General features: G+C 50.3%; 1 protein-coding gene across 2 annotated transcripts in view; it reads right to left on the reverse strand.

Moving 5' to 3' along the window:
- Positions 1-12: 12 nt before the first annotated feature.
- The window catches only part of SYN1 (synapsin I), a 71,192-nt gene continuing 51,321 nt past the window's right edge, over positions 13-19,883 (reverse strand). Inside the window, exons 6-13 of one of the 2 annotated variants that reach the window (XM_040442231.1) lie at positions 18,496-18,558; positions 17,510-17,652; positions 3,009-3,083; positions 2,402-2,504; positions 2,155-2,301; positions 1,505-1,565; positions 726-1,422; positions 13-292 (exon numbers count right to left, since the gene is read on the reverse strand). In XM_040442231.1, coding sequence (XP_040298165.1) covers positions 157-292; positions 726-1,422; positions 1,505-1,565; positions 2,155-2,301; positions 2,402-2,504; positions 3,009-3,083; positions 17,510-17,652; positions 18,496-18,558 — 1,425 coding nt within the window. In that variant the 3' untranslated portion in view covers positions 13-156. Of the gene's footprint in view, positions 1,423-1,504; positions 1,566-2,154; positions 2,302-2,401; positions 2,505-3,008; positions 3,084-17,509; positions 17,653-18,495; positions 18,559-19,883 lie in introns of both variants that reach the window. The other variant, XM_040442230.1, reaches the window with a different exon arrangement.

Raw genomic sequence — 19,883 nt, forward strand, 5'->3', positions numbered from 1 at the left:
CTTCCTCTCGTGATCTCCATATCTACCTCTTCCTCTGCTTTTTTAATTTTTTTCAGTTTTTGTTGTTTTTTTTTTTGTTTTCAAGGAGTTAAGCCGTGCACACAGGTGAAGGGAGCGGGACACTACACAGAGCCGGTGGGAGAGACGGGATCCCCTTCAGTCTGAGAAGAGACTGGCGAAGGATTTCCTCAGGTTGCGGATCGTTTCGGCTTTCACCTCGTCGTGACTAAGACTGGAACGTGGAGCTGGCGAGTCTGCAAGGGTGAAGGAGTTGGTGAGGGACTGGGACTTACTGGAGGACGATGTGAGGTGATGGCCGATGATGGGAGAAGATGGTGTGGGGGGGGGGGGGCGAGTTTTTTTTTTACAGGGGGGAAATGTGCAGAATGGTTGTCGGGAAGGGGGGGGGGATGTGTTATATATGTTGGAGGTAGGGGGAGGAGGAAAGAAAAATAATGATCAGTTAAAGTCATGCAATATTACTCATTCCTGCTAAGCTAGCCACCACCTTCTACACTGGGCGCTGCCAGGGGGTGGACACTCCCAGGAACCCACTGCAGCCCCAGTCACCAAAACCCACCCGGGTCCATGCTATTGGTACCATACAAAAAGAGAAGGTGACCCAGTGCCTACCTCACCTAAGCGGCATGCAATAAAAGGGATGCAATAGGTAGTATAGGAAGCTGAAACCTGTGTGGCCCACCCAGAACCTCGAGGGCTCTTACTTCAGCTGCGGCTGGGGTGGGGGCAGCTCTTGGCCCGGCTTCTGAGCCACTTGAGGCTTTTGGGGACCACCAGGACGTGAACCCTGCCCGGGTCCTTGAGGGTTAGGCCTGGGCTGCTGGGTCATAGGTCGTTGCGGCGGCGGCGGCTGCTGCTGCGGTTGTGGCGGCTGCTGCTGGGGCGGCTGTTGCTGGGGCCCCCCTGGAGAGGACTGCCGCTGCTGCTGCGGTGGTGGCTGCTGTTGTCCCGGCTGGCGGATGCCGTGCTGCTGTTGAAGGACGGGAGGTGGAGGCTTCTGCTGGGGTCCTGCAGGAACTGGTTGCCTCGGAGGTCCAGGTTGCCGAGGTGGAGGGGGCTGGACGCCCATTGGCTTTGGGCCTGCTGGCATAGGGGGGGTCTGCTGCTGACGTTGGGGTGATTGTGGGCTGGGCTGCCTTTGGGGAGATTGAGATTGGCGGGGTGATGGCTGCTGTTGGGGCCTCATCTGCTGGGGGGACGGTTGCGGTTGCTGCTGCTGCTGCTGCTGCTGCTGCTGCTGCGGGGGTATCATTTGCCGCTGCTGCGCCCCAGGGCTGGGCAGATTTGGTGGATGTGGTGATGGCTGAGGACCTAAACCTTGAAGCTGCTGTCCTTGAGGTGGAGGCCTCTGCTGGGAGGGAGGTCCCTGTCGTGGAGGACCCTGTGCCGCTGGAGGACCCCCTGTAACAGAAGAGAGGCATGTCATGTGGAAGTCTAACGTGACCGACTATTTCCCATAATGCTCCAGCCACTAGAAGAATACCTTGTGGAGAAGGCCTCTGCTGCTGGACCGGAGTCCCAGACCAGGAGTGAGCAGGTTGAACCTGCAATACAAAGCAAATCACAGCTGAAGAGGGTCGGTGGAGCCTGACTACTGACTGTTTCCATAAGAATGGAGAAAAGAAGAAAGTGAATGCTTCAAGATGGGCAAAGCAAAACATCTATGATGCCACCTTATGTTAATTTAGGGAAATCTTGAGAAAAGTGGATTTACCCTTTAAGAAATACCACCGCCCTTAGACAACAGGTTTGGCATCACTCAGTGGATGGCTGGAGCCGCTCTACAGAGCTCGGATCCCATCCTATAATTGAATTTCCCTTCGTCTTGGTATTTTCAGTAATAGAAATCCCTGGGGTGCGCTCTACAGAGTCCGATCCTTCTGGGAGTCAGCGGAGGTGCCAGATCGCAGACGCCAATCAGACCACCACTGATCCCAAAATGACAGGGCTGAATATAGGACTCGGGCCCCTTGGACACAGCTCAGAGATTTCTACTACTGATACCTTTAGAAGGTCCATCGGTTGCCCTTTTATTTGCTCCTCAGCAACTGACCACAACCTGCTGGCAAGTGTCTAGCCTGTAGTGAGAAGGAACTGAAGATCTCATGGGAAGTAATGACCCTTCTGTCTTACCTGGGGCTGCTGTGCATGCACGGAGCGGCTCGGGGAGGAGGAGCTGCACTGAAGAGTCTGGGCCATCTTACAAACCACCAGGTCAGCGATCAGGTGCCGATCTTCTTCCTGCTGGTCACCGATTAAAGGCATGGAGCAGCCAACGACCTGATGGAGCGAGGAGGAGAAGAAAAGATCACAATACCACCACATCATGCCCCAGCTCCCATGCCACCACCAACCAGCGCCTGTTGGGGTCCTGTCTCACCTCTATGATATGGTCCTTGCCGTCTTTCCCGTGCAGGGCTTCCACGGCGCAGATGTCCAGACCCCCAAATATTTCCGCACAGGAGTCCACCCAGAGCTTGTACCTGCAAGACAGGCGGCCATAGATTGAACCGGGGCTCGCCAGGGGCACCCATGCATCTGCTAGTGGGTGCCATCATTGGGTGCACCCCAGTGTTACTCTTATGTTAAAATGAAGATCAGGACAGCCAGTAGGGGGCAGTGTCACACCATGTCCTTGATGAATTCCTTCAATGTCTGGAGTATTGGACGTTCTGCAGTGCCGGACTATGGGAAGGTGGTCGTCCATGATGAGACCAGGGCCGGGTCTCACAGCCTGAAGACTGTCTACAGCTTTAGGCCACGAGAATCCCCCGTCCCCTTCTCTGCCCTCAGTCCTGGAGCTGAAGACCTGAAATAATCTGACAACGGAAGGCATCTGCTGCCTGACAACTCCATTAAGACTGTGGTTGTTAGGCAGCGTCTGTATAGCAACCAGACTGTCAGACATGAGAAGGAGAGCTGCCGTATTAATCCGATTTTTCTAACATTATAGACCTCCGTCGATAGAATAAATGTGTATACGGTACCTGTCAGACACAGCGATCTGCTCCAACATGGCCGACCCCGTGTTGGTTTTCCAGTTCCCAGAAATGGATGTTCTCCTGCAATGTACAAGGACAGAGAAGCGTCACATTAGGTGGACTCCCTTCCCCTATAGACAGTTCATACACATCACAAGCTTTTACAATGACAGGCTGCAGTACCACTTTTCACCACCACAAACCTTCCATAGACACCAATGGAACAGCGCCCTCGGCTGTGCTGCTGATCATTACAATGGGCAGGTGTCAGTGGTGCAGCGCTGATTCACCACATGTGTACACCGGCCTTGTGCAATATACATATTACATTATTCTGCCCGTGCTGGCACCACGCCATCTAGTGGCCATCACCGGCAAGACCTTGGCTTTAAACCCTATAACCTCCCATTAATCATGACCCCCCTGACTTACAGCGCAGTCACTCCCACCCTGCCCCCCAGCTGTCTGCCATGTTCTGTTGTAATGAGTGACTCAGGGCTGAGTAGTCGGCTGGAGACTGACAAACCTGGAGGCCCCTTATTGCTAGATGCAGGGAGCCCGGCTGTAGATCTGTTCAGTAATCCAGAAAACAGGAGACCGGATCAGTACAGCAAGTACCGGATTACTGGAATTGTACGCCCCCCCCCCATAGACCGACAGATGAGATCTGCCCTGCCTCTGCTGTAATCTATGAGAGCAGTTACATCGGGCACGACTATAGAAGGTGCCAGGCAGTAGGTGCCATGGTCTCCAGCAATGGGTGGGGGGCAAGATGTAAAGCGTAGGAATAGGGCCCCTTTCACCCAGGGGGTCCATTTGGATTCCTCCTTTAGTACATTGGGAAATCTTCCGGACGTATACCTCCGGCGAAAGGCTCGAGCGTCGTGTGCACAGAGCCTTGCATTGGTCACGGTTGGAGAGCAGTGAAGATCGCGTGTTCTAGATGCCAGTGCCAACTTGCACCAGCATCTAGAACATGTCCTTGTGGCAGGTGCTCGGATGTTGGTGGGCCCCTCGGCCCTCAGGGTTCCAGCATCCCCATCCACTAGACACTGATCTCCATGAGGCCATTTATGTGACGTCATCATCTAGAACCGCACAGGGCCGACCTCCTCCTCCACCCAGGAGGCTCGCGTTATAACTCTATCGTGAGGAAAGAGCGCCGGGTAGTAATTATTGACTAAGCGTTGGTTGACCCCTTAAAGGGTCACCGTGCTTTTGGAAAACGTTTGATATGTTAAAAGGGTGGGGGTCTGAGTGCTGAGACCCTCAAGATCTCTACAACAAGTGGAGAGAAGCCCTCGCTTAGTTCGCTCTCTTTACTTGCTGCAACCAGACGGGCACAAAGACTTTCTATTGAGTCCGTCTCACTCCCGTCCTGCAGCGAGGAGAGAGAACGTGCTAAGCGCAAGCTTCTCTTCCCTCATTCTAGAGGTCATTGGAGGTCTCAGCGCTCAGACCACCACCGATCTAAACCTTTGATATGTGACCCTTTATGGGCCATTCCAGTAAATAGTTGCCGTTCCCTACACACAGAGTGAGGCACTAAGTCAGTGCAGCGGTGGTCCCTCCTTCTCAGGATTGTGGGGGTCCCACCAAACATAAAGTGAAGGCCTATCCTAGAGAAGATAGATTGCTGGTGTAAGGTCCCTTTAACAGTTAAAGAACAATGCTGCCCACTTTTCGTACTCGCGCTGCACGAACAGATCATATATCTTGGCCATAACACAGCATGAGCAGACGGCAGCCGCCCACACCGCTCATACTGCGCCGGAGACAATAGAGAAGTCAGGCTCAGGGTGGGAACGTTGGGGGTGCTGCCCAGAACAGTAATCTAGTCTTAAGAACTTCAAGTCGGATTCTTGGTCGGGAAACTAAGGCGTTTCGCGAAATGCAGACGAGTTCATGTTCTGGTCTTAGAGTTCACCCAAAACTTGCGTCCGCTCAGTCATGCTGTACAGACCTTTTAGGGGCCAAATCGATGAACATTACTGGTCCTACTGTATACTGGCACCAAACTATAGGTTCTTACTCTAGACTTGAGGAGTCACGAGCAAGAAAACAGCCCAAAAGGTTAGGGGCCAAGAGCAATTTCTAGGTGACCTTTGCCTACTTGGTCCTAGGATTTAGCATACCCGTGGCAACTCAAACGTCTCGTCACATCTGCTCTGGGACTCCAGTTCTTGTTCATAATTGATCCTACTGTATACCTGTCTAAAAGTTGCAGCAAACATAGCCCAGCTCTAAGCCTCTTCTAACACCAAAGTTCATGTCCATGATTGGTTCTGTCGTACACTTGTTCTAGACCTGTAAGTTATCTGTTCTATACTTCATCTCAGACCAAAGATCATATCCAATAGTCTTACTCTCAACTTGTTCTAGACCTCAAGTTGTCCTTTCACTTGTGCTCTATGAGCTAGATCTTATCCATGACTGGCCTACTGTATATTTTTTTATAGGCCACCGGTCCCCACCTCTTCTAGGAGATAGTTCTTGTCCTTCACTGGCCTACTGTATACTTGTCTATGGTTTAATTGTGTCCTTTTTCTAGACCATAGGCTGATTTTATCACTTGTGCTCTATACCTCTTCTAGGCTTATAGTTCAAGTCCTTGGTAGTCTACTACATATTTATTCTAGATCATAGCTTGACATAATTTAAGTTCTAAGGTTCTTGTCCCTGATTGACCTGCAGTACTATGTCCTTGTTCTAGCCCATAGGTTGTTTTATCACCTGTGATCTATACCACTTCTAGGCTTCAAGTTCATGTCCATGAATGGCCTACTGTATAATTATTCCAGACCTCAAGCTTCCCTTACGTCCTAACCAGCAGCACAAGTGGGGAGTTCTCCCCTGTGAAACTGGTAGGACAGGTGGAATTTTTATTGATAAAAATTGCTACCAAGACAAATAAACAATTAACCCACCCCCTATAAAGGGACGCCTGCCTTTAAACCAGTGCTTTTTTATCTGTCCTGTGGACTGAGGACAGGTTCAGGCGCTGCCTGTTACCTTTTTGATTCGTTTGCTGCCAAGTTCTTGGTCCTTGTGTTTTTACGCTAGGGGGAGGGTATGTTAGCTATAAAAGCTCAGCAGACGCCAGACTCTCTCTCTCTGCCTGCAGTGAGTCTATTCTAAACTACTTTCCAAGTTGTTTTTTCAGATGGCGTCTCCCAATGGTGACCAGCATGGGAAATCCTCCCATAAACAGAAGCACCTAACTTGTTCCAACTGCGAGATGCCGATGCCGGACTCCTATGAATACAATAGGTGTCCTTTATGCCGTCCTCCTCCGACCCAACCCACGATGGGTGACATGTTTGGCTGGATGAAGGAATTCATGGGTAATTCCATTATGGAGCTCAAGAGTGCCCTTTCTTCTAAGAGGCCTAGAGCTTTATCGCCAGGTCCTGTGCCTATGGCTGAAGACATTATTTCGGTTGAAGACCGTTCCACCTCCTCTTCTGATGAAGATGATGCCACCTATCTTTTTCCTGCTGAGAAGACGCAAAGACTTCTACGCTCCATCCGATCAAGGGATCATGATGTTGAGCGAGGGGAAGATCCACCGTCCACCTCTAGGGGGCCAAGGGCCTTTAAAGTGGACAAAGATAAAAAAAAAAAAGCTTATGTTAACTGAATGGAAGTATCCTGAAAAAGGTCCAGTTCTCACGAAGAGATTTAAACTGATGTTTGTCTCCAGGAGTCGGAATCAGAACTGTGGGTACCGCCTCCGAAGGTCGATATGGCGATCTCCAAGTTGTCTAAGAGGACCTTAGTTCCTTCTGATGACGGAAGCAACCTTCAGGATCCATTAGATCGGAGGGCCGAGTGCACTCTGAGGCGCAGCTATTCCGCAGCTGCAGCCTCTGCTTCAGTTGCAGTTGCTTCCTCAGAAGTCGCAGAGTTTGTTCGCTCCCGCGTTCTCAGAATTCAGTCGGATCTGGAGTCCCCAGAACTGACGTGCTAGACCAGTTCAAGACCTTGCTCCTTGGAACTGACTTTTTGTGTGACGCTTCCACACAGCACCTGAAATTAGCCGTCAAAGGCATGGCTCTCTCTTCCGCCAGTCGGCGGCCCTTATGGTTGCGTCCCTGGGTTGCCGATAACGCCTCCAAATTCAATCTGTGTGGCTTACCATATGAACCAGGAAGACTCTTTGGTTCAGAATTAGATAAGATAATGGAGAGCCTGGCGGATAAAAAGGGGAAGTCCCTCCCCCAACAAACCTTTCGGGGCCGGAGTAGGCCCAGAAGTTCTAGAACAGAGGGCCCCTCAAGGTCTCAGAGACGTCAGTAGTCGTCCAGACGCGGACGGGGTCGCGGTCGTGGAAAGGACCGTAAAGCGGATCTATGACTCTCCCGCTTACCTTCCCCCTTCCCCTCCAAATCGTCTGTGCGATGCTCAGAATTTCAGTTCCCCTCTGGTTGGAGGTCGTCTAAGTTTATTTCAGCAGGCCTGGCTGCAAAATATTCCGGACCAGGTGGGTCCTAGAAATAATTATGTTGGGGTACAAAATAGATTTTCTGTCCCCTCCCCAAGAGAAATTTGTTTTAACCGGAACCCTAAACCAGACCAAACAGTCTATCTTAGAGGATTCTGTTCTCCTTTATGTTCAAAAAATGGCCCTAGAGGAAGTTCCTCCTCGCGAACAAGGGCTGGGAGTATACTCCCCCTGTTTTTCTAGTCCCGAAGCCGTCAGGCGATTGGCGCATGATCATAGACCTGCGTTACCTAAATCGGTTCATGAGACCAAAGCGCTTCAGAATGGAGACCATTCGATCACTCATTAGCATCCTAAACCCCGGCGATCTAATGATCACCTTAGATCTGTAGGATGCTTACCTTCATATCCCCATTTATCCAGCTCACAGGAGATTTTTAAGAATTGCGGTCTCCATAAGAGGGGTGGTAAAACATTACCAGTTTGCTGTGCTGCCTTTTGGCATTTCTTCCGCTCCCCACACTTTCACAAAAGTTGTGGCTCCGGTTGTTGCCCAACTCAGGCTTCAAGGGCTAGAAATCGTGCCATACCTAGACGTTCTTTTATCTCATCTTCAGCTGGCTCTTCAGTCTCTCCTGCGCTTAGGCTGGCTCATAAATTGGGAAAAATCGGAGATCATTCCATCTACTTCCAGGATGTTCTGGGCTTTCTTGTAGACTCCAAACGGATGACCCTTTCCCTCTCTCCAGAGAGGAAGGATCCAGTGATAAGAGCCGCGCAGTTCCTCATGGCACCTCTCATGAAGATGTTAGGCCACATGTCAGCATCTGCGGAAGCAGTTCCTTGGGCCCTATGGCACCTACGTCCACTTCAGAAAGAAGTGTTAGCAGTCTGGAATCGCAACCCCAAGGGGTTGAACAAGACTCAGTCCCTGTCAGTCGAAGTCCGTTCCTCCCTCAGGTGGTGGAGGAACCTATCAGATGGGAGGTCCTTGATTCAACCTTGTTGGATCACGTTGACCACAGACGCCTCCCTTCTAGGTTGGGGAGCCCATCTGGAGGAGAATCCAGTACAAGGTACCTGGAGTCCACAGGAGAGGCTTCTCTCATTCAAACTGAGAGAATGAAGAGCAGTTTGTCTCGCTCTCTACCACTTTGCTCCTCTTATCCGCGGGAAGGCTGTAAGAGTCCGCTCGGACAATACGACGGTAGTCGCTTACATCAACAGACAGGGAGGCACAAGATCTCAACCTCTCCTCCAGGAAGTTGGTTTAATTCTTGCTTGGGCAGAAACCAGTCTATCCCACCTTTCGGCTGTTCACATCAGAGGGAATCTCAACGTAGTTGCAGATTGGCTGAGTCGGGCTCTGCCAGTTCTAGGCGAATGGTCATTGAACAGAGATGTTTTCACCCAGATCACACTCCGGTGGGGTGTTCCAGAGAACGACTTGATGGCGACCCGTTTGAACGCCAGGGTGGACAGATTCTGCTCCCTCTACAAGGAGGACAATCCTCTGGCGATAGATGCTCTGTCCATAACATGGAGGTTCAGGCTGGCTTACATATTCCCTCCAATTTCCATGATACCAAGGGTATTGACGAAAATCAAGCAAGACCAGACCCCGGTCATTGCGATAATACCATTCTGGCCCAAGAGGTCTTGGGTCACCCAGCTCATGAAGATGAGTCAGGGCACATATTGGAGACTTCCCCTAACGCAGAACCTTGTGTATCAGGACACAGACCCCTGCCTAGATCTGAGGAAACTCAACCTGACAGCCTGGAGATTGACAGGTCCCTACTAGAAGCTAGAGGGCTTTCTGCGGAGGTCTTGAGAACCATTTCACACTCCAGGGCGGAGTCTACAAACAAAGCTTACTCAAGGATATACAAGATCTTCCTTCAGTGGTGTGCTGATAAAGAGGTTGTACCCTCAGATCCTCCTCTTTCAGCGATTCTACAGGACGGCCTGGACAAGGGTCTAAGCCCGTCAACGCTCAGAGTTCATACCAGTGCGCTTTCTGCCTGTTTAGGTAGACCTTTAGCTCAAGACCCCCTACTCAGGAGGTTCCTCAAAGGAGCCGAAAGACTAAAACCTAGAATCCTGAGACCTATCCCTGAATGGGATTTATCTGTGGTTCTGAAGAGGCTATCCTCTCCCCCCTTTGAATCCTTGGAAAATGTGGACCTTATATTTTTATCTTTGAAGGTCACATTTCTACTGGCCATAACTTCGGCCAAGAGGATTGGAGAACTGCAGGCCTTAGCGGCCGCTGAGCCTTGTACCGTCTTCCTCCAGGACAGAGTTCTGTTGAGGTTCCTACCGACCTTTGTCCCCAAGGTACCATCATTTAGAAATACTAATCAGACCATCACCTTACCGGTTTTATGTCCCTCTCCCTCATCTCCAGAGGAAGAAGCCCTCCATTCCTTGGACATTTCAAGAAATCTCCGAATCTATCTGAACAGAACTGCGGACTTCAGAAGATCCGAACACCACCTGCTGTCCTTGTCGGGGAAAAACAAAGGTCTAAAGGCCTCTAAACCCTCTTTGAGTAGATGGTTAAAAGAGGCAATCCATGAAGCTTTTCTAGCCCAGGGGTTGGCTCCTCCATCCTTTGTCACTGCCCACTCTACAAGGGCAGTATCTACTTCGTACGCGGAGAAAAGTTTGGTCCCGCTAGAACAAATCTGTGCTGCAGCCTCTTGGAGCTCCCACAGCACCTTTATGAAGCATTACCGCCTAGATTCTAGACGCTCTGAGGGAGTGGCATTTGGACGTACCATTCTCAGTGCCGCCCTCTCATTAAAAAAAAAAGGGGAACCCTCCCAATTCGTCTGTTGCTCCTTCCTAGGTCCCCACTTGTGCTGCTGGTTAGGACGTAAGGGAAGCGTTAATTTTAACGGAAATTTGTTTTCCCTTAGTCCTAACAGCAGCACACAAATTTTCCACCCTATTTTTGTTTGTGTACTTGCTGATAAAGCACTGGTTTAAGGGCGGGCGTCCCTTTATCAGGGGTGGGTTAATTGTTTAATTGTCTTGGTAGCAATTTTAATCAATAAAAATTCCACCTGTCCTACTAGTTTCACAGGGGATAACTCCCCACTTGTGCTGCTGTTAGGACTAAGGGAAAACAAATTTACGTTAAAATTAACGCTTCTCATCACTTGTGCGCTAAAATTCTTGGACTAAAGGTCATGTCCATCATTGATCCTACTGTATACTTGATCTAGACCACACATTGTCTTATCACGTCAGCTTTAGGACTCAATACTTGTCTATAACTGATCCTATTATATAAATGTTCTAGACCACAAGTTGTCTTTTTACTTTTGTTCTATACCTCCTCTAGGAGCTAGATCTTGTCCCTGATTGCTGTATACTTGTTTCAAAAGTTCTCTTGCCTCAGCTCTACACGTCTTCTGTTACCAAAGTTCACGTTCATGAGTGATCCTACTGTACATTTCTTCCAGATCATAAATTGTCTCCTCATTGGTCCCGTTGTATACTTGTTCTAGACCATTTCTATTCTATACCACTCCTAGGGTTCAAATCCTTGTCCATGAGTGGTCCTAGTGTATACGTGTTCTAGACCACAAGTCATCTCATTTCTTCAGCTCAAGCCCATGTCCATAGTTGGCCTACAAAACACTTGTTCTAGACCAGGCATGCTCAACCTGTGGCCCTCCAGCTGTTGTAAAACTACAACTCCCACAATGCCCTGCTGTAGGCTGTTAGGGCATGCTGGGAGTTGTAGTTTTGCCACAGCTGGAGGGCCGCAGCTTGAGCATGCCTGTTCTAGACCATGCGCTATTTTATTACTTTGTGACCTATATCTAGGACACAAGTTCTTTTCTATGACTGGTCCTGGTACAGAATGGGTCCAGAATACCAGATCGAATATCTTATCATTTCTACATCTCTTGTAGGACACAAGGTCTAGCACTTGGCTGATTTTCTCCTCACTGGTCTGAAGCCACATGTTCAGACGCCTCACTAGTTCTCGTCTATATCCTTACTAGGACAGGAGTGTGACTGGTTCTATTGTTTTCAGGTTACAACTTCAAGGTTCTTATCACGCCTGCTCTAAAGTTCTAGGACGCCAGTTCACATGCCTCAAGTTTCCAGGAGACAGACTCTAGGGCATGTTCTTCATGTTTCTCCTGCTCTTTCATCTTCTGAAGTGCTCTCAGGTACTGAATGGTTAGTTAATCATGACCAGATGATTCTGCATTTTTCTGAATGTGGGATTTTTAGGAATGTCGGCTTTCTGGGAATTTTCCTTTCTCTCTTTTCATCTGACGGTGATAAAATCCTTCCTGCTGAACGGCGGCTTCCTACCATGGGTCTCATAAACAGAATTATGGGCAGTTGTGACCACTAATAACCCCCAAATCCCTGCCAGCCTGATATAATGAGATTGCAGGCGCTTTACTTTCACGGATCAGTGTGTTCTCAGAGAAGGGCTGATCAGGATCTAGGTGTTTCAAAGACTCATGCCAGGTCATGTCAGACAGAGAAGAGAGAAGGGAGAGGCTGAGATTAGGCTGTACGGAACCAGAAAAACCCGCATGGCAGACAGGGAGGGAGACAGACCCAAAGTATGACTGAGACCAATACCAGGGTATTTTTAGCTTGAGGTAAACTGAGAAATCTATTTCCAGCTTCATGGGAAGAAAGAGTCATAAAAACAGCAGCAACTGCTGAAGAAACAGCACAAGAGCCGTGGTTATCAGCCGCCCCTCCCCCGATCCCAGGGAAATGGTCCTGACAACCAGGAACGCAATTCCAGCAGTTCGTTCTGGGATGGGATAAGGGCACCATGATGTGTAAGATCAGTGGTGTCAGTGTGTACCCAAAGTGTCAGCGTCACTATCCTGTACCCAAAGTGTCAGCGTCACTATCCTGTACCCAAAGTGTCAGTGTCATTATCCTGTACCCAAAGTGTCAGTGTCATTATCCTGTACCCCAAGTGTCAGCGTCATTATCCTGTACCCCAAGTGTCAGCGTCATTATCCTGTACCCCAAGTGTCAGTGTCATTATCCTGTACCCCAAGTGTCAGCGTCATTGTCCTGTACCCCGAGTGTCAGCGTCATTATCCTGTACCCAAAGTGTCAGCGTCACTATCCTGTACCCCGAGTGTCAGCGTCACTATCCTGTACCCCGAGTGTCAGCGTCACTATCCTGTACCCCGAGTGTCAGTGTCATTATCCTGTACCCCGAGTGTCAGCGTCACTATCCTGTACCCCGAGTGTCAGCGTCACTATCCTGTACCCCGAGTGTCAGCGTCACTATCCTGTACCCCAGGTGTCAGTGTCATCATCCTGTACCCCAAGTGTCAGCGTCACTATCCTGTACCCCGAGTGTCAGCGTCATTATCCTGTACCCCGAGTGTCAGCGTCATTATCCTGTACCCCGAGTGTCAGCGTCATTATCCTGTACCCCGAGTGTCAGCGTCATTATCCTGTACCCCGAGAATTAGCGTCATTATCCTGTACCCCAAGGGTCAGTGTTATTATCATGTACCCCAAATGTCAGTGTCACTATCCTGTACCCCGAGTGTCAGCGTCACTATCCTGTACCCCAGGTGTCAGTGTCATCATCCTGTACCCCAAGTGTCAGCGTCACTATCCTGTACCCCGAGTGTCAGCGTCATTATCCTGTACCCCGAGTGTCAGCGTCATTATCCTGTACCCCGAGTGTCAGCGTCATTATCCTGTACCCCGAGTGTCAGCGTCATTATCCTGTACCCCGAGAATTAGCGTCATTATCCTGTACCCCAAGGGTCAGTGTTATTATCATGTACCCCAAATGTCAGCGTCATTATCCTGTACCCCAAGTGTCAGTGTCATTATCCTGTACCCCAAGTGTCAGCGTCATTATCCTGTACCCCGAGTGTCAGCGTCATTATCCTGTACCCCGAGAATTAGCGTCATTATCCTGTACCCCAAGGGTCAGTGTTATTATCATGTACCCCAAATGTCAGCGTCATTATCCTGTACCCCAAGTGTCAGTGTCATTATCCTGTACCCCAAGTGTCAGCGTCATTATCCTGTACCCCGAGTGTCAGCGTCATTATCCTGTACCCCGAGTGTCAGTGTCATTATCCTGTACCCCAAGTGTCATTATCCTGTACCCCGAGTGTCAGTGTCATTGTCCTGTACCCCGAGTGTCAGCGTCATTATCCTGTACCCAAAGTGTCAGCGTCACTATCCTGTACCCCAAGTGTCAGCGTCACTATCCTGTACCCCAAGTGTCAGCGTCACTATCCTGTACCCCGAGTGTCAGCGTCACTATCCTGTACCCCGAGTGTCAGCGTCACTATCCTGTACCCCGAGTGTCAGCGTCACTATCCTGTACCCCGAGTGTCAGCGTCATTATCCTGTACCCCGAGTGTCAGCGTCATTATCCTGTACCCCGAGTGTCAGCGTCATTATCCTGTACCCCGAGTGTCAGCGTCATTATCCTGTACCCCGAGAATTAGCGTCATTATCCTGTACCCCAAGGGTCAGTGTTATTATCATGTACCCCAAATGTCAGCGTCATTATCCTGCAACCCAAGTGTCAGTGTCATTATCCTGTACCCCAAGTGTCAGTGTCATTATCCTGTACCCCAAGTGTCATTATCCTGTACCCCAAGTGTCATTATCCTGTACCCCGAGTGTCAGTGTCATTATCCTGTACCCCGAGTGTCAGTGTCATTATCCTGTACCCCGAGTGTCAGCGTCATTATCCTGTACCCCAAGTGTCAGCGTCATTAACCTGTACCCCGAGTGTCAGCGTCGTTATCCTGTATCCCGAGTGTCAGCGTCGTTATCCTGTACCCCGAGTGTCAGTGTCATTATCCTGTACCCCGAGTGTCAGCGTCATTATCCTGTACCCCGAGTGTCAGCGTCATTATCCTGTACCCCGAGTGTCAGCGTCATTATCCTGTACCCCGAGTGTCAGCGTCATTATCCTGTACCCCGAGTGTCAGCGTCATTATCCTGTACCCCGAGTGTCAGCGTCATTATCCTGTACCCCGAGTGTCAGCGTCATTATCCTGTACCCCGAGTGTCAGCGTCATTATCCTGTACCCCGAGTGTCAGCGTCATTATCCTGTACCCCGAGTGTCAGCGTCATTATCCTGTACCCCGAGTGTCAGCGTCATTATCCTGTACCCCGAGTGTCAGCGTCATTATCCTGTACCCCGAGTGTCAGCGTCATTATCCTGTACCCCGAGTGTCAGCGTCATTATCCTGTACCCCGAGTGTCAGCGTCATTATCCTGCACCCCGAGTGTCAGTGTCATTATCCTGTACCCCAAGTGTCAGTTTGGCTTCCTGGTTCTCTACACACCCAGGGCTGGCGCCACCCATAAGCAGAGTAGGCCACAGCGTAGAGCGCCACTCTTGCTGGGGGTGCCGGCGCTCTGGCGTCTGGCCGCCAGTAGCGTTGCTAGGTGGGTGTGGCGGATGCGGACCGCACCGGGTGACACCAGTCTGATGGAGTGTCACCCGCCGGACCCAAGCTCCCAACAACACTAGCACCCGCCCCCTTGTACTTGTGTCGCTGATCTGATCCTGTACTTGTGCGGGCATGAGTTCAGTCACTTCGGCCCGTAATCCCGCGAGACCCACCTCGGGATTGCGCGCCAAAGACACTGAACTTAACTGAGCTCAAGTACAGACTGTACAGGATCAGCGACACAAGTACGGGGGAGGGGGGGACAAACTACATAATGCAGGGTGGTCTGGGGGTAAAATTAACTTGTGTGGGGGGCAAATTACATAATGTGGTGCAGTGTGGGGGCAAATCACATAATGTGGGGCAGTGTGGGGGCAAATTACATAATGTGGGGCAGTGTGGGGGGCAAATTACATAATGTGAGGCAGTGTGGGGGCAAACCACATAATGTGGGGCAGTGTGGGGGGCAAATTACATAATGTGAGGCAGTGTGGGGGGCAAATCACATAATGTGGCGCAGTGCGGGGGCAAATCACATAATGTGGGGTAGTGTGGGGGAAAATCACATAATGTGGGGCAGTGTGGGTGGCAAATTACATAATGTGGGGCAGTGTGGGGGGCAAATTACTTAATGTGGGGCAGTGTGGGGGCAAATGACATAATGTGGGGCAGTGTGGGGGGGCAAATGACATAATGTGGGGCAGTGTGGGGGGCAAACAACATAATGTGGGGCAGTGTGGGGGCAAATCACATAATGTGGGGCAGTGTGGGGGCAAATTACATAATGTGGGGCAGTGTGGGGGGCAAATTACATAATGTGGGGCAGTGTGGGGGGCAAATTACATAATGTGGGGCAGTGTGGGGGCAAATTACATAATGTGGGGCAGTGTGGGGGCAAATTACTTAATGTGTGGCAGTGTGGGGGGCATATTACTTAATGTGGGGCAGTGTGGGGGGCAAATTACCTAATGTGGGGCAGTGTGGGGGGCATATTACCTAATGTGGGGCAGTGTGGGGGGCAAATTACTTAATGTGGGGCAGTGTTGGGGGCATATTACTTAATGTGGGGCAGTGTGGGGGGCAAATTACTTAATATGGGGCAGTGTGGGGGGCAAATTACATAATGTGGGGCAGTATGGGGGCAAATTACATAATGTGGGGCAGTGTGGGGGGGATATTACTTAATGTGGGGGCAAATTGCATAATGTGGGGGCAAATTGCATAATGTGGGGCAGTGTGGGGGGCATATTACTTAATGTGGGGCAGTGTGGGGGCAAATTACATAATGTGGGGCAGTGTGGGGGGCAAATTACATAATGTGGGGCAGTGTGGGGGCAAATTACATAATGTGGGGCAGTGTAGGGGGCAAATTACATAATGTGGGGCAGTGTGGGGGGCAAATTACATAATGTGGGGCAGTGTGGGGGCAAATTACATAATGTGGGGCAGTGTGGGGGGCAAATTACATAATGTGGGGCAGTGTGGGGGCAAATTACATAATGTGAGGCAGTGTGGGGGGCAAATTACATAATGTGGGGCAGTGTGGGGGCAAATTACATAATCTGGGGCAGTGTGGGGGCAAATTACATAATGTGGGGCAGTGTGGGGGCAAATTACATAATGTGGGGCAGTGTGGGGGGCAAATTACTTAATGTGGGGCAGTGTGGGGGCAAATTACATAATGTGGGGCAGTGTGGGTGGCAAATTACTTAATGTGGGGCAGTGTGGGGGGCATATTACTTAATGTGGGGCAGTGTGGGGGGCAAATCACATAATGTGGAACAGTGTGGGGGGCATATTACCTAATGTGGGGCAGTGTGGGGGGCATATTACCTAATGTGGGGCAGTGTGGGGGGCATATTACCTAATGTGGGGCAGTGTGGGGGGCATATTACCTAATGTGGGGCAGTGTGGGGGGCAAATTACTTAATGTGGGGCAGTGTGGGGGGCATATAACTTAATGTGGGGCAGTGTGGGGGGCATGTTACTTAATGTGGGGCAGTGTAGGGGGCAGTAGTACTAATGAGGGCACTCTAGAAGGGAATTACTATTGGTGGGACTATGAGGAGCACTATTACTATGGCGGCACTATTATTTCTTCAGGATAGTATTTGTGGTATTGGGGCCGGGGCACAGCGAGCAGCAGGATAACACTGTGGGGGCTCCAGGTTGGGGGATGATGACAGAATAGACGTCACCTGGAGGCCCTGGATGGGACAGGTACGTGCTGCTGTATATGTGCAATGCTGCTATTTTATGTTTTGCATATGAGAAAATGTTTTAATTAAATGTTCTATTTTACTATTTTTATTATTTGGTCGAAAGGCTGTTTGGGGGGAGGGGGGATTGTAATAGGACTGCTGCAGAATATCTAAAATTAGCTGGTCAAGTAAAATGTTGCATGCAACAACCATTAAATAGGTGGCCGAGAAAAAAGGGGCGGGTCAAAGGGCGTGGTCAATGGGCGGAGTCAATGCTGCGGCAAAACTTTCCATCATGGCGGTCCTCCTTAGGTTTTAGCTGCTGTTTAATAAGGTTTTACACGATTCCTCCCATGAGGAGCTGACATGGTCCATATGTGATTAAGGTTTATGGTTTCAGGGTGCTAGGCACTTACATGTAGGCTTTGTAATTATTTCCAATTTTCTGAATGCGGACATCATACTTGGCGTCAATAAACGGTTCAGAAGTGGCGTAGGTTTTAGTTAGGGCAACCACGCTAGCGATGTCCTGGAAGTCATACTGGTTGTCCACCTTCACCTGGAATAAGAAAGCAAGGCATGAAGTTATCACTGGAGCCTTCCTCGGACAGTCCGAACTAGAGATGACCTAAATGACCATCGGACTACCGGTACCACACTTCCTCCATAACAGAGCCCCAGTCAGGGCATGTTTTTGAATAGTAATGATGACCAACCCTTTCCCATCTAAGATCTTGGTGGTCAGACCTCTACTGATCAGACTCATGGCTTATCTACTCAACGGTGAGGATAGACTTCGCAGCTACAAATTACAATCTAGAAAATTCGGTCTGCCTGCAGCCACCACTAGGGGGAGCTCACTGCACAATGATTACAACATAGTCTGCAGTATGCTCCTGAGCTCCCCCTAGTGGTGGCTGCAGGCTGTACAATTTTATTAGGAACTATGCTGAGGATGTGGAGCTGGATAACAGACAAAGCTAAGATTGCTAGAATGATATATTAAGAAATTGACCAGGAGAGAGTTTTAGTACTATTATAGTGCTATTAAAAGAACCACTTCTGGTAGCTGGCCCTCATCCTCCTCTCCACGCAAGTCAATGGGACATATGGTGCAACTGAAATACTACTACTCATTGTATGTAATCTAAATGACTCAGGGTAATGACACAAGACAAGATGCAATCAAAAGCCAAAACTAACCAAGTGCAATGCCCCGGTGCTTAGAGGAAATAGAGGAGTTGAATAGAGATTAAGTGCAAGAGGAAGCAGGTGACCTGCGGGTGACACCTCTAGGGTGAATCCCCATAAAGACAAGTTGCATTGTGTAATGTATGGCCGACCGGTGACCCGTATGTCCTTCTGCTCTCTGCCCTGGGGTGAACCTCTGATCGTTACTTACCTTGCCCATACCAGAATGAGCGTGGCCCATCTTGATCACCACTGGAAACTTGGAGGCGGTCAGCTGTAAGAGAAAAGAGATGGAGGTCATTATAGTACTACAAGCATCATCATCCCAACAGCGGTTAAATACAATCTATTGCTCTCTGTTGTCAGCCTGGGGAGAGAATGACTGCCCCCATGACCACTATGTGCTGAGGACCTCCAGAGCCCTGTCATTGATAAAGGCCAGCGTGTGGGCACCATGGACCTTAAATGGCACCAGTCACAACAGGATCCACCAATGATACAATGTCTAAGGTGGCAATCTCTTTCCTATTGTTGAGGAGTCTCCCCCACCCCTGAGACAAGCGGCTTTTAGGTATCTAGCAGCCGCTTACCCCCTACAAACAAACTATATACCAGTTTGATCATGCTAAGTGTCTGCTGGGCCACATAGCTGCCTATGGCCCTCAGATCATATACCAGCCTTGCATGTGGAGTTCTCCACTATAGGGGTCTATACCAACCCTAACATTGGCACAGATGCCAACAGAGAGCTCATATATATTACAACATGGCATCTCCACTTTTCTTCATGTGGATGGCCAGCTCAGCCCATGTGTGGGATCCTCCATCTGTCCGGGATAACCAGGTGGTCCAGCTCAACCCATGTACAGGACCTTCTATCTGTCCAGGATGACCAAGTGGGCCAGCTCAACCCGCATGTGGGACCCCCTATCTGTCCACCACGACCGGGTGGGCCAGCTCAGCCCATGTGTGGGACCCTCTATCTGTCCACGATGACTGGGTGGGGCCAGCACTGCCCATGTGTGGGACCCTCCATCTGTCCAGGATTACTGGATGGGCCAGCTCAGTCCGCATGTGGGACCCTCTATCTGTCCAAGATGACTGGTTGGGCCAGCTCAGCCCATGTGTGGGACCTTCTATCTGTCCAGGATGACCAGGTGGGCCAGCTCAGCCCACATGTGGGACCCTCTATCTGTCCAAGATGACGACTGGTTGGGCCAGCTCAGCCTATGTGTGGGACCTTCTATCTCTGTCCAGGGTGACCAGGTGGGCCAGCTCAACCCGCGTGTGAGACCCTCTATCTGTCCAAAATGACCTGGTGGGCCAGCTCAGCCCACATGTGGGACCCTCTTTCTGTCCAGAATGACCGGATGGGCCAGATCAGCCCGCGTGTGAGACCCTCTGTGTGTCAGGGATGACCGGGTGGGCCAGCTCAGTCCGCATGTGGGACCCTCTATCTGTCCAAGAAAACTGGTTGGGCCAGCACAGCCTATGTGTGGGACCTTCTATCTGTGCAGTATGACCAGGTGGGCCAGCTCAGCCCGCATGTGGGACCCCTTTATCTGTCCAAAATGACCAAGTGGACCAGCTCAACCCGCG

Source organism: Bufo bufo, chromosome 8, assembly GCF_905171765.1.
Source record: "Bufo bufo chromosome 8, aBufBuf1.1, whole genome shotgun sequence".
In the NCBI taxonomy this organism is placed as follows: domain Eukaryota; kingdom Metazoa; phylum Chordata; class Amphibia; order Anura; family Bufonidae; genus Bufo; species Bufo bufo.